This window comes from Quercus lobata, chromosome 5 (genome assembly GCF_001633185.2).
Source record: "Quercus lobata isolate SW786 chromosome 5, ValleyOak3.0 Primary Assembly, whole genome shotgun sequence".
Taxonomy (NCBI): domain Eukaryota; kingdom Viridiplantae; phylum Streptophyta; class Magnoliopsida; order Fagales; family Fagaceae; genus Quercus; species Quercus lobata.
In genome coordinates, this window is record NC_044908.1 from 33,822,274 (window position 1) to 33,836,418 (window position 14,145).

The following is a 14,145-nucleotide window of genomic DNA, read 5'->3' on the forward strand; positions in this document are numbered from 1 at the left end:
CAGCCTACGAAGCGAGCGTGCTGGACCGACGTAAACGACAAAAAAAATCCGAAGAAAAAGAGAGGGGTGCAGCACGAGGACTTCCTAGGAGGTCACCCATCCTAGTACTACTCTCGCCCAAACACGCTTAACTGCGGAGTTCTGATGGGATCCGGTGCATTAGTGTTGGTATGATCGCACCCATCAGCATAAGCGCGTTAAATCCTTATAAAGGATCCGAATGCAGCGATGCACTCTAACACCAGGGAGCTGCAGCCCGAGGGCATTTCGAGATTGCCGCCAGCAAATTAGCCCTCAAAACGAGATCAGCGGCTCGTATTTTTGGCCTGGGGCAGACTAAGCCTACGAAGCGAGCATGCTGGACCGACGTAAACGACAAAAAAAATCCGAAGAAAAAGAGTGGGGTGCAGCACGAGGACTTGCCAGGAGGTCACCCATCCTAGTACACTCTCGCCCAAACACGCCTTAACTGGGGAGTTCTATGGATCGGTTGCATTAGTGTTTGGTTAGATCGCACCCTCAGCATAAGCGCGTTAAATCCTTATAAAGGATCCGAATGCAGCGATGCACTCTAACACCAGGGAGCTGCAGCCCGAGGGCATTTCGAGATTGCCGCCACCAAATTAGCCCTCAAAACGAGTTCAGCGGCTCGTATTTTTGGCCTGGGGCAGACTAAGCCTACGAAGCGAGCATGCTGGACCGACGTAAACGACAAAAAAAATCCGAAGAAAAAGAGAGGGGTGCAACACGAGGACTTCCCAGGAGGTCACCCATCCTAGTACTACTCTCGCCCAAACACGCTTAACTGCGGAGTTCTGATGGGATCCGGTGCATTAGTGTTGGTATGATCGCACCCATCAGCATAAGCGCGTTAAATCCTTATAAAGGATCCGAATGCAGCGATGCACTCTAACACCAGGGAGCTGCAGCCCGAGGGCATTTCGAGATCGCCGCCACCAAATTAGCACCCAAACGAGATCAGCGGCTCGTATTTTTGGCCTGGGGCAGACTAAGCCTACGAAGCGAGCATGCTGGACCGACGTAAACGACAAAAAAAATCCGAAGAAAAAGAGTGGGGTGCAACACGAGGACTTCCCAGGAGGTCACCCATCCTAGTACTACTCTCGCCCAAACACGCTTAACTGCGGAGTTCTGATGGGATCCGGTGCATTAGTGTTGGTATGATCGCACCCATCAGCATAAGCGCGTTAAATCCTTATAAAGGATCCGAATGCAGCGATGCACTCTAACACCAGGGAGCTGCAGCCCGAGGGCATTTCGAGATCGCCGCCACCAAATTAGCACCCAAAACGAGATCAGCGGCTCGTATTTTTGGCCTGGGCAGACTAAGCCTACGAAGCGAGCGTCCTGGACCGACGTAAACGACAAAAAAAATCCGAAGAAAAAGAGAGGGGTGCAACACGAGGACTTCCCAGGAGGTCACCCATCCTAGTACTACTCTCGCCCAAACACGCTTAACTGCGGAGTTCTGATGGGATCCGGTGCATTAGTGTTGGTATGATCGCACCCATCAGCATAAGCGCGTTAAATCCTTATAAAGGATCCGAATGCAGCGATGCGCTCTAACACCAGGGAGCTGCAGCCCGAGGGCATTTCGAGATCGCCGCCACCAAATTAGCACCCAAAACGAGATCGGCGGCTCGTATTTTTGGCCTGGGGCAGACTAAGCCTACGAATATATATATATATATATATTCAAACGATTTATTTTCCAAAAAAAATATTAACGAAAATTAATTAATACAAAACAAATTGTGAGATAAATTGTTACCATCAATTCCATGATGTGGCACAGTTGAACGGCCGGGGTTAGTCTCTTGTGATGCTCCGTCTATAGAATTTTGCACGCTGTCTCCCAGATATACAAAAAGTAGAAAGTATGAGTAAAATTAGAAAAGTAAATAGTTATGGCTGGCCTTATATACAAGTGAAATCATGTTTAGTTTAAGAAATATGTTACAATTAAATAGTAAATAGTTCACGGTAATATTATAAAACTTGGTTTGGAAAGTTTTGAAATTAAAAAAAATGAAAACTGTTGCATTCAAATATATTATATTTTCAATTGTGTATTTTTCAGAAATGCTATAAACTACTTAAATGATTATAAGGAAATTCGCACATTATGGGGGACCCAATTCGGTTGACAATTATCATGGGAGGAGGTGAAGTTTTTTTGGATGGAATCTGTTCCAGTCGACATTACCTATCTAGTTTATGTTGATGTAACTTCATAATTTTTCCATACATGAATAAAGTGGTTCCTTTTCTTCTCAAAAAAAAAAGAATCGGAGGAGGGGAAGTTAAATGAAATTTTGATCTACTAAAAATTATATTACGTGTTCCATTAAAAAAATTATAATTACATGCAATTGCGTTTATGGGGGACCGAACTATTGACTTAGTACTTGGGACAAAAGTACCAAACCAATTGACCAATAAACCCTCTCATTGAAAGTTACAATAATTTTATTTCTACTCTTCTTTTTTAATGCATACGTTTTTGAATGTTTAGTATCATACGGTGGTGATATTTACCAATAGTTATTTAGGATCATTAATCCAGAAATTCGTTTTTCTAGACCATTGTAGGGAAAAAGAGCTTGTAACATAATAAATTTTAGGGAAAAAAACTTTAAAATGCCATCCCTCTCAAAATAAGTGGAATTTGGCAAAAAATTTGGGGCAAACCGCCTTCGGCGTTTGAGGCGCGTAGATCTCGAAAAGTTATATGAAATGAAAAAAAAATGCGTCCAAAACAGATGACCGAGCCAAAAGTTATGGCATTTCGAAGTTTCAAACTTTCTATGTGCGTTTTATGCATATCTAGTCACCTTGAATGCTTGTTTTCTTTTTGTCTACTTGTAGATCTCCCAAAAACATCTATGCAATGCAAATTAAAAATTGGATGTAATTATATAATAATCTTCATAAGTTGATATTGTTTTCAAATTAAATTCTAAAATTTCAAACCTATAATAAAATGTATATGCTATCTTTTATGGGTTTTCTAACGTAAAAATAACGCTTAATATTCACGCATGCGTGATATTTTATTCTACAAATTACTCTTAATTATTATATATGTGTGTGCGTTGTGCTTGTCTTTAATGTGGGTAAACTTTGCCCCCTTAATTTCAAATATTGACTTTGCCACTACTCTTACTATAGTCGGTAAAATGGATAATTGTTGTGCTATTAAACTGTTTACTCCTACTTGCATCATCAAATTATTGAGGATTCCATGTATACAGAACACATCTTCTTGTATATGATCATACCCCTCCTTAGGCATGCAAACTTTGTGGCCTCCATTTTCTAATTGTTTTTCCCTCTTAAAATACTCTACTTTATTTTCTAATTGGCTTGGCATTTACATGTTGCTTGAGATTTTTTTAAATAGTACAAAGGATAATTTTTTATACATACATATATCCATACATCCATAGTTTTTTAAATTTAAATTTCAAGGAAATAAAATAATTTATTATCGTATACAAATAAATAATAAAAATTAAATAAACCATTAAATTCTTTCATAGGTGGAAGGCTAAATTTAGGTAAAATGTTAAATTGGCAGGGGTTTGACTACTAGTGTTTTTTTTTTTTAGAGAAAGTTTGACTACTAGTGTTGATGCACATTTATACGCTACTATATTATGAAAATTCGAGCATGTAAGTGGCATTGTCTTAACTTTGGATTATCTGTGCTCTGTTTGTTTTGAAAATATTTTTCATTAATCATAAAATCCTTTATAAAATGTTTTACTTTTAAAAACTTGATAAATTAAAAACACAAAGGACTCTCTTTCCACCAATTTGGTGGCTATGTTGTCGATTGAGTGGATGGGGTAGCCATTGTAGGTGGTTTGGTATCCGAAGCCATCATTTTGGAGACCAGTGTCGGTGGCGGCTATCATATCTTTGATATCAGAGACTTCATTAATTGAGTTATTAATTTTGGTGATTTACTTGAAAAATTTTACATGTTATACCAAAAAAATAAAAATACGTATAAATATGAAATTAAAAAAAAAAAAAAAAAATCCCACACAAAGCCATTTATATGATGTATCTCCCGCTAAAGGTAAGCTAAATTCCGGTCTCTTACATCCAGTCATGCCGACGACTTCCACCACAGTAACAGATATGGCCGGACCATCAAACGACGAGGTATCGCGGCCACCGCCAGCGATGATCTCCGGCGACTCTACCTCTACCTCCACCTCCACTTCCATATCGTCCTCACTCTCATCTCTAACACAGGCCTTTCCTTTCTCCTCTGGAAACCCTAGAATCGAAGAGACCCGTGGCGTCATGCACCTCTTTCGCGACGACGCCGTTTCCTCTTCCTCCTCCTCCTCATCCTCCTCCACCTCCTCCGATCTCCCTGTAAGCTCATCTTTCACCGACGACGTTTCTCAATTCTCATATTCATTACCAAAAAAAAAAAAAAAAAAAAAAAAAGCAAAAGAAGTGACTTGTATTGAAAGCCTGAGGAATGAGCGTTAAATCAGCAATAACATTATATGTATTAGAGCTAATACTAATATTTTGCTGAAACTTGTGCAAAATTGAAAACTTCTTTACATGCTATAATGCTTTTTCTGAGACTGACTGATTGTGATTAACTTTCAATTTTTGATTCCTCATGTTTTGTTGCTGAGAAAATTGAGCCAAAGTATTTATTTTTCATTTATTATCATCCTTCTCCAAAAAATTCAAATTCAAAAACTAACCAAAAAAGAGCTTGGAAAGAAAATCGCTTCAAATTGTCTCATTTCTTAACCATTTGGCTTCCGTTTCTGATCATCCTTTTTTGCCTTTTTGTTTTCCCTCACTTTCTTGGCATCCAAACAGGACTAACCAAAAAAAAAAAAAAATTCAAATTCAAAAATTAGAACACAAAAAATTGCTCATGTAATATTCCCCCGTCCTTCACATAGAAAACCATAAATATTGAAATCTAGCTATTTTCTATGTTACATTTCTTCTGAGAATCATAAAAAATCATTGAAGAAGCTCAACTCAAGCGATTGAAGCTTTCAGTATGAGTTTTTGTTTAAAATGTGATTCATTATAGGAGTTTTCATTGAAGTGTGTTAGTTTAAGAAGGTCCAAAATTTGTTTTTGGAACTTCAAGAGACGTTGATGTTTGTTTTAGTGCTCTTTAGGTTGGAAGGAAGGCTCTTGTTTGTGTGTTACGAGTGCCGAATCACATGACATATGCAGATTTCTGCCAGTTCTGCGGTTCATTCATTCATCATATCTTAGAGATGCGAATTGTGAGGTTTGAATTTGGAAATCAATCCAAAGTTATATTGTGTTTTGTTGTTTTATTTAATGTTTGTGGTCGAGTTTCAACTTTGTTTTGTTGGTTCTTCTTGTTTGAGGTTTAGAAATGACGGAATGGAGGATCGGTACAGTATTTTGATTAGGTTTGATGGTCAGGACTCCACCGATAACTTCTACAGGCATTTCAATGGGAGGCGATTCTCATCCCTAGAGGTTTAGTTTGCTATCAATAAATATCTGATTTTCAAATTTCTAGTAACATTGAGAATTATGTATAGTTTTGCACAAATGATAGGATAAGGGTACCATCCTAAACATATTATTGCTATTGTAATTTATTAGTTTTATTTCGATTCTAAATATAGGTAGAGGTTTGCCATGTGCTTTTCACGGTGGATGTGCAGTATACAGGCTCAATTGAACATGCACAGGCATCCCCTGCAAGCTCAACTGAACAGCCCACTTGTCCAGTCTGTCTTGGTATGCAAGTCTTTGTGTGTGTGTGTGTGTGGATTCATAGTTTTGATCTTCATTCAGCACTTGCTAAACCTTTTTAGGTGGGAAACAAAATAGATTGTGAGGGTTTAAAATGCCTTAATATCTTTCTAGTATTCCCGTTTAAGGAGTAACTGGAACAGCTAAAGTTTACAGCATGACATCTTGTGGCTAATTATTATTTACTAAGCCCAATGGTTACTTATATAAATATGTTGCATAAGTTGATTGTTACAAAAGCAAAAGAAAAAAACAGTGACACTTATTTGAAGTGATCTCCTAAACACTTAATTTTTGTTACTTTTAGGGTATGATTCTTGATGTTCCTTTGTTCATAGAAGATGCACTTAAATGAACATCTATAACAGGCACCTAGTTGGAATTCATTGCTTTTGCTCTGTTGAGGTTGACCATTAGGTATTGATTATCAGAGCTATGCAATTGATGTTTTTATTGTAGAAATGATAAGAAGAGAGTAATCTATAATAGGTAGCTGAGAATCTGAGAATAGGGAGGCCTAGGTTTGGTCATATGGGCAACATCCAAACCTTAATAATGTAATGTGCAACTGTAAATTTTTTTAATGAGTACAAATTCCTTTATATATAATTTTTAAGTAAATGTATTCCTCATGGTAATATGGGCTTCCTCAAGTGTGTAAAATTTGGATGTTAACTATCCATCATTTTCTTTTAATTGTCAAAACATCTGTACATTCCATATTTCTCTTTTTATTCTCAATATGAAGATGGTTTATGTTTAGTGAATCTTGTTAATACATTATCTATAGTCTATACTTCAGGTAGAGGAAATGTATTACCATTCTTTTAGTTGATTATCTTAGTACTTATAATATGTCTAATGTTAACAATGAAAACTTAAAAAAAAAAAAAAAAAAAAAAAAAACTTGAAATGACCCTTTTCTTTTTTTTTTTTTTGTGATTTTCTAACTAGGAAAACCTTCAGAGATTTTTAGCTTGCTTGATTTTGAAGATTTTGTGGCATGTTACTTATCAAAAAGGGGGAAAAAATATTTTGTGGCATGTTAATCGTACTGACATTCAACCCAATTGCCAAGTTGGTATCTAGTGTTTCTGTGAGTTTTGGTTTGGGATTTGCTTGCTTATTGTTTCTTATTCTTTTTTCCTACCCTCACAAATTTTCTTCATTTTTCATTCGTTTAATTTTATTTTCGAACTTTAGATTATACATTTTTTTTTTTTATTTTTTTATGTTTATTATTTTAGCCATGCCTTGTTACTAGAGCTTAAAATGTATATGCTTTGAAGTCAAAACTGCTTGCATAGGATGGTGACCTCTTTTTACATGTTCCTTTGTGCTTGGATTCCTTTCTTTATCTATCCCTCATTTTGCAGAGAGATTAGACCAAGAAATGAGTGGAATTCTCACAACAATCTGCAATCATTCTTTTCATTGCTCTTGTATTTCAAAGTGGACAGATTCTTCTTGCCCGGTAAGCCTTTTTTCCAGTGGTGGCACAATCTCAGGGTGTGTGTTTACATTTGTCCTGTAATGCATCATAGGGCCATGACTGTGATTGAAAGAGAAGAATGTCGATTTCATTCCTAATGTACTAAATCTTAGGGTTTATATATTTAGTCTTACTAACTAGGGGATGTCAATATCCTCCCCTGTTAATCAGCAATTAGTTGAGTTTCAAGTGAAAATGATTCAACTACTTTTGTAAGTTTATTATTAGCTGGAAAGAGAAAATCCTGTAAGCCTTCGATTGGCACAACCATCATCTATCATCTCTAAATCAGCTTTCCTTTCTACCACCACCTCTAAAGCTCCAGAACAAACCATTCCCTCTTGCAATTTAAGACTCATTTCAGAGCCATCCCCTTAAAACATTGACGGCAAGAATTAAATATTTCTAATCTTATTCATGGATTTCAGTTCTTGTCATGGCTGCGATCACCACCATAACCATTTTTGAGTTTTGAGAGATGGAGAGGCTTAGCTACTCCTGGGCACGACTTGTAGTTGATTTTGGTTGGAGGTTTTTGAACCTCCATAAAAGAGTTTGATTTTGGTTGGAGGTTTTTGAACCTCCATAAAAGAGTTGGACATTGAAGTATCATGTAACATAAAATGTCATAATGCAAAGGTTGATCTTGAGGTCATAATTTAATGTGTTGGGAGCTTTTCAATAAAAAAAAAATCTTAACCCACAGTTGATGGTATAAGCAACCTTTGTCTTCATGATTTTATCAATTGTTTAGTTTTTAGAGGCTTACTGCAGCTATAATTTCTTATGAAATGACTGCTGCATCAAAAATTTGCTGAGTAGTTGTTTGTGAATTTGTTGACTTGTCTTCCGCATATATTTCAGGTTTGTCGGTATTGTCAGCAGCAGCCTGAAAAATCCATATGTTTTGTTTGTCAAACTTCTGAGAATCTCTGGATTTGTGTTATCTGTGGCTTTGTTGGCTGCGGGAGGTAATTAGATTTTTCCCCATCATTTTTTTCTTTGATTTTAGAAGAAATAAAAGGGGATTTTCCTTGTGGTGTTAGTCACAAGTCTTTCTATAATTCCTTCAACAAAATTTGATATAGGTATAAAGGAGGACATGCCATAATACATTGGAAAGAAACACAACATTGCTATTCTCTTGAATTGGAAACGCAACGTGTGTGGGATTACGTGGGTGACAACTATGTTCACCGACTAATTCAATCCAAAACTGACGGAAAGTTGGTCGAGTTAAATGCCCATTGTGTGCATGCTAATGATGGGTGTGGAAGTTGTGAATGCGTAGATTCTGGATTTAACGAAGCCCTTTTGAACAGTAAAGTTGAAGCTGTAATGATATTCGTCTAAATTTTATCTCAAAAGATTGTTTTGATTTCAGTGTGATGATGTTCCTTCTAATTTGAAATACTCCATTTTCTTTTTCATGTGCAGATTGTTAGTGAGTACAATGAATTGCTTGCCACTCAACTTGAGAACCAAAAATTAGTAAGTGCATTTATTGGAGTTTGAAATACTCCATTTAGTGACTTCTCATTTGAATTTATTGGAGCTTGACTTTTGTTCATTTAGAATCATAACAAATCTATCCAGAATGCTTCCTTTATATAATTATTTGATGGAGAAGATAGTCCAAAAGTGGATAGTTTTCTAGGCTGCCTATTCAGAAATGGTAAACCTCTGTTTTTGATCATAGTATTTTGAGTCCTTACTGCAAGACGTCAAAGAAGAGACTGAAAGGGAAATTTCTAAAGCTGTTGGCACGGCTATCACTCAAAAACTGCAGAAGATGCAGGCCAAGCTAGACAGATGTGTTAAAGAAAAGGAAATTCTTGATGATGTAAGTATTAAGCTCTTCTGCTCCTGACTGAGAAATGCGCATTGCTAATGAAATAAGTGATCATGCGATGATATCTCTTGCGTTTTTTAGTTCAATCTCCTGAATTCTGAGCTCTATATTTAGACAATTTAAGTCTTCATACTTGTATATAGAAAAAAAAAAAAATAATTAAGTTTTCGTGTGTTTGTGTGCAGCTTAATGAGAATCTTTTGAAAAATCAGGAGATTTGGAAAGCTAAAATACTTGAGATTGAAGAGAGGTAAGAAACATGAAGTGATACTAAGCAAAGATAATAAATTTTCTTGTGCCTTTATATATTTATTGTAAATTTCACATTGTCTCAAAGAATATGTAGCATGAAGTGATGCTAGGCTATTCTATTATCAACCAAAATTTAAGCAGACTTAGTTTTCCAGTTTATGCTCTAATCATTCTCTGTGGGCTTATTATGCCTTCATTGCCTACAAAGCATATCTGGAAGTCCCATTGAATTTGAATGGCTCCATTTTGTTTTATTGGAGCCATATACAAGAATAGTGTAAAAGGATCACATTTGAGTTTCATGAAACAGCACATATAATGCTGCATGATGCTATTTGAAATTCTTTGAAAGTTATTAATTTCAATTTTTTTTTTCTATGTTTCCTTCCCTTGAGACGCTATTTGGAGCTTTTCAGCTTTGATCTACTTTTCCATAAGCAGTATTAGATTTCCACAACGTTTGTAGATGCCTGACAATATGACAATGAAAGTGGTTAATTCTTTGCTCTAATACCTTGAGTATGTTCTTTTACAGAGAGAAAAAGGTGTTGAAACTAAAAGATGATAAAATTCATGACTTGGAAGAACAGGTGACAAATGAATTCCAAATTTATTTTCCTCTTTCCTGGACACAATACTTGGTCAAATACATGCATCTATACTAACGGGGGCTCGTGCTTTTCCACATATTTGCAGCTTAGAGATCTGATGGTGCACCTCGAAGCTGGACAGTCAATGGAGGAGCTATCATTGTCAGATCAAGTGAAGGATGGCACTGTTTTGCCAATAGCAATAGAATCCTCTTCGAGTAATGAGTCTAAGGGGGCCAGGAACGTCAGTAACAGGGGAAGGAGCAAAGGATGAAGGATGGATGATCCATCTTGTGTGGAAAAAAAGAGAGTACAGTACACTTCTTGTCTTATCAACATCGTGTAGCAACCTGGCTTATTTTTATATCGTTTGTTTTATCTGGTTGAAACTTATTGGTGATTAAAGAATCCTAAACCCCTTCTGTAGCTACCTGGCTTATTTTTATACTGTTTGTTTTATAGTAATTTTTGTAAATATGTATCTAGACTATTGTTTTTTGAAGTATAGATTTACTGTAATTTTGGTTAAAAGTCGGAAATTATAATTATCTTTGATAATTTGTGTATGTTATAAAAATTAATATAATGATATTCTTTTGTTTGTTATTTTTTGATACAATTTTGTTTGTTATTAAAATGGGTGATAATATTTTAGAGTTTAGTAAGTTATTTTCAAATTGTAATTTCTGTTGGGTTAGAAGAGTAGGTAATTCTGCAGTGCATGCTATTGCTAAGCTAGCTGTTAGTCTTAGAAGTTCCTTCTGTTGTAACAAGCAATTAAGCCGAATCTCCCTACTGTCATCTCAGATGCATGTAGGCTGGATTGCTCCTGTGTTCTGGTCTTTTATTTGTTTAATAAATAGATGCAGTTTATCAAAAATAAAATGGTTGATAACAACATTAAAACGCTACAATTGACAAATATTAGCATACCCAAGAATTCCCCATAATGTCTATTATATAGAATAAATTTGTGCTTTGCTAGTGCTCTCTTAATTACACTGCTGCTGAGTGCTGCACCTTCAAGCCATTTTAGTGTTCCAGGCAAGCAACACATATATGTCCTTTTCCCCAATATGTTGGCATTTGAGATTGGGCATGAATTAATGATAAACTTACTGCCTCATTTAGATTTGATCTTTATTGAGACATGAAGATATGAAAATGAAAGAAGGAAGGATTCTGAATTGAGAGAAAAATGGTTCCTATAGGGGAGGTGAATAATGTGAATGCTTTGGCATAGATTTTGGGTTGCAGGGTTGAGTCTTTGCCAATGACTTATTTTGCAATGCCATTGGAGGCGTCTTATAAGTCCCCCTCTATTTGGAGTCCCATATTGGAAAAAATTGAATTGAAACTAGTTGGGTGGAAGAAGTTGTATTTGTCTAAAGGTGGTAGACTGACTTTGCTTAAGAGTATATTATCTAGTATTCGTACTTTATTTATTTATTTATTATTTATTATTTTTATCTCTTTTACCATCCCTACTCATGTGGCTAACAAAATTGAGAAGTTGCAGAGGGATTTCTTATGGGGTGATTCCAAGACACATTTGTTGGGATGGGATAAGGTGTGTATACCTATTGCCAATGGTGGCTTAGGAATTAGGAAATTGACCACCTTCAATAAAGCATTATTAGGAAAATGGCTTTGGCATTTCGGGATTGAGGAAACTGGGTTTTGGAGGAGGGTTGTAACTTCTAAATTTGGGGAAGAATGGGGGGCGGGGGGTGGACTTCCAAGTTGGGAAGGGGTGTTCATGTGTGTGATTTGTGGAGAAGTATCCGGATGGGGTGGGATGCTTTTAGCAAACACATCCAGTTTTAGGTTGAGGTGGGGAATAGAGTGAAATTTTGGATAGATCTGTGGAGTGGGGATCTTCCTCTTCATTTGGCTTATTTGGTCTTATACAATCTTGCTACTAATAGAGCTGCCTTTATTAATACTTTGCTGATAAGGCTAGGAGTGGGGGTAGGAGAAGTTGGAATGTTCGTTTTATTTGGGTTCCTAATGATTGGAAGATGGAGATGGTGGATGATTTCTTTCGTTTCTTGGCTGCCAATTTACCTTCAGTGGATGAGGGTGATTGTATGAGATGGAAGTTGACGAACAATGGAGATTTTAATATCCGCTCGTTTGATCATAAGTTATGTGGTTCCTCTTCCGTTTTTTTTTCCCCTAAAAAGGTATTTGGAAGGTCAAGGCACGTAGACGTCTCTTTTTTTGTTTGGATAGCCGCCTAGGATAGGATTCTCACGAGTGATAATTTGCGGAGTAGGGGTTTTGATTTTGTTGACTGGTGCATCATGTATCGTTGTTGTGGGGAGACAGTTGATTATTTGTTGCTACATTTGTGGGAAGGCTCATCGTTTGTGGAGTTTTGTCTTTAGAACTTTTGGGATTCCGTGGGTTCTCCCAAGATCAGTTGCAGATTTCCTTTTTGGTTGCTGGAGTTGGTTGGGGAAGCACTTATCTTTTTTTTTTGAGAAAAAGGTAAGCGAAATTTTATTAATAATAAGAAACGAACTACAAAAAAACAACGAAACAAAAACCCAATTCAAGGAAGATCCGACTGGAAAACAACATCCACGTCCTCGGGTAGGTCTTCTACCCAAACCTCAAAACTTGCAGATAAAACTGCTTTTTTAGCTAGACAATGAGCTAATCTATTCCCATTCCTCCTGACATGTTGGAACATACAACGTCGTAATACTCCACCAAGTCTTTTTGTCTCATCAATGATATGGCCAAACAGTAGCGGGCAAGGGCCACCATGCAGCAAAGCCTGAATAACAGTAAGGCAGTCACCTTCAACAATAATGTCGAACAAACTCATCTCCCTGGCGAAAATCACAGCTCTTCGAGCAGCCAAAGCTTCAGCCATCTCAGCTGACTGCACCTTGCCCAAATTCTGACACAGAGCCGCAATAGCTTGCCCTGAATGATCTCGACAAACTACACCAATACCTGCAGAACCCGAATCCTCAAAATAAGCTGCATCAAAATTTATTTTGAAACGATCCTCAGGCGGAGGAGACCAGCGAACCACTGAACGAGGGATAGACGCACCATGCTCTTTTGAATTCACATTCCAAAATTCATCAACCATCCTATGCGCATGTTCACCCAGCTCATGAAGCTGCCAAGATGGTTGACGTTCCCTCACACGATTTCGACGCTGCCATAAACACCATGCCACAGTGACGAACAAAGCAACCTTCCGATTCGACTCTGTACTGAGAACTTCCTCCAATAATTCATAAAAGGTCCGAAACTTCTTATGAACCAAAGACCGAAACTCCTGGAGCGACATCCATACTGACCGCACTTGATCACGGAGCCATAAACAATGCACAGTCGACTCCGTATGCTCACCACACCCATCACAAACCTCATCAATTGGGATATGCCGGGCTTTTAAGTTCTGTTTCGTAGGCAGAGAATCCTTTGCAGCGCGCCAAATAAAACGCCGGATCTTATTTGGAACTCTCATCTTCCAAATTTTCTTCCACACCAACCCAGGATTACCCGAACTAGATGAACTTGGCTGAAGAATAGAATCGGCAGATACTAACATTCGGTAAGCACTCTTAACACTATAATCCCCATCACTGGTTAGAGGCCAAATCAGAGTGTCCTCTGCCCCATCCTCACAGACTTGAATCCTCCTCACCAATTCTGCCTCCCATGGAATTAAACAACTCTCAAGACGACCCGGGTCCCAAACTCTTGTATCAGGAAAGAACAAATCACAACATTTGGAATTTAGTTCCGTTGTGTTTGATGTGGTGTATTTGGAAGGAACGTAACTGGTGGACCTTTGAAGACTTGGATAGATTTGATGACCAATTGCTTGATTTCTTTACTTGTTCCCTTTTTGATTGGTCTAGGGCTTGGATACTCACATTTAGTGAATCTCTTCCTCTGTTCCTTAGCTCTCTTCTTCTTCCCCTTTTTTTTTTTTTTTTTTTTTTTTTGGTAATCTTTGATATGCTTTGTGCTTCTTTGCATAAAGCAGTTCTTTTGAATATATATCTTTCTTGCTTATCACAAAAAAGAAAAAAAAAAAGAAAAAGAAAAAAGAAGAAGAGAAAATTCTAATTCTAATGAAATTCTTTGGGTTATGAATTTACTACTACTACGGACCT

The 14,145-nt window shown here is 37.1% G+C and overlaps 1 protein-coding gene and 4 non-coding genes across 6 annotated transcripts; 1 reads left to right on the forward strand and 4 right to left on the reverse strand.

Moving 5' to 3' along the window:
* Positions 1 to 63: 63 nt before the first annotated feature.
* Positions 64 to 182, reverse strand: LOC115993452. The gene has a single exon (XR_004092987.1). It is a non-coding gene; the product is annotated as a 5S ribosomal RNA (ribosomal RNA).
* Positions 183 to 737: 555 nt separating this feature from the next.
* LOC115993273 lies at positions 738 to 856 on the reverse strand. The gene has a single exon (XR_004092894.1). It is a non-coding gene; the product is annotated as a 5S ribosomal RNA (ribosomal RNA).
* A 218-nt stretch (positions 857 to 1,074) lies between these two features.
* Positions 1,075 to 1,193, reverse strand: LOC115993285. The gene has a single exon (XR_004092906.1). It is a non-coding gene; the product is annotated as a 5S ribosomal RNA (ribosomal RNA).
* A 218-nt stretch (positions 1,194 to 1,411) lies between these two features.
* Positions 1,412 to 1,530, reverse strand: LOC115993297. Its single transcript, XR_004092917.1, has one exon. It is a non-coding gene; the product is annotated as a 5S ribosomal RNA (ribosomal RNA).
* Positions 1,531 to 4,078: 2,548 nt separating this feature from the next.
* Positions 4,079 to 10,614, forward strand: LOC115992044 (BRAP2 RING ZnF UBP domain-containing protein 2). 2 transcript variants are annotated; one of them, XM_031116084.1, is made up of 12 exons: positions 4,079 to 4,413; positions 5,196 to 5,311; positions 5,415 to 5,529; positions 5,682 to 5,796; positions 7,188 to 7,285; positions 8,168 to 8,274; positions 8,392 to 8,638; positions 8,741 to 8,794; positions 9,003 to 9,146; positions 9,341 to 9,405; positions 9,943 to 9,997; positions 10,104 to 10,614. In XM_031116084.1, exons 1-12 carry the CDS (start codon positions 4,141 to 4,143, stop codon positions 10,269 to 10,271), a joined length of 1,557 nt encoding a protein of 518 aa, XP_030971944.1. In that variant the 5' UTR covers positions 4,079 to 4,140; the 3' UTR covers positions 10,272 to 10,614. The 2 variants fall into 2 exon arrangements, with proteins under 2 accessions (XP_030971944.1, XP_030971945.1); XM_031116085.1 differs by having other exon boundaries at positions 5,421 to 5,529.
* The last annotated feature ends 3,531 nt before the right edge of the window (positions 10,615 to 14,145 follow it).

Bases quoted from the DNA above. Each gene is read 5' to 3' on its own strand.
- LOC115992044 (XM_031116084.1), top strand. From the start codon at position 4,141: ATGCCGACGACTTCCACCACAGTAACAGATATGGCCGGACCATCAAAC. The intron at 5,797-7,187 runs GTATGCAAGTCT...CTCATTTTGCAG, and splicing joins CACTTGTCCAGTCTGTCTTG to AGAGATTAGACCAAGAAATG. The intron at 8,275-8,391 runs GTAATTAGATTT...AATTTGATATAG, and splicing joins GGCTTTGTTGGCTGCGGGAG to GTATAAAGGAGGACATGCCA.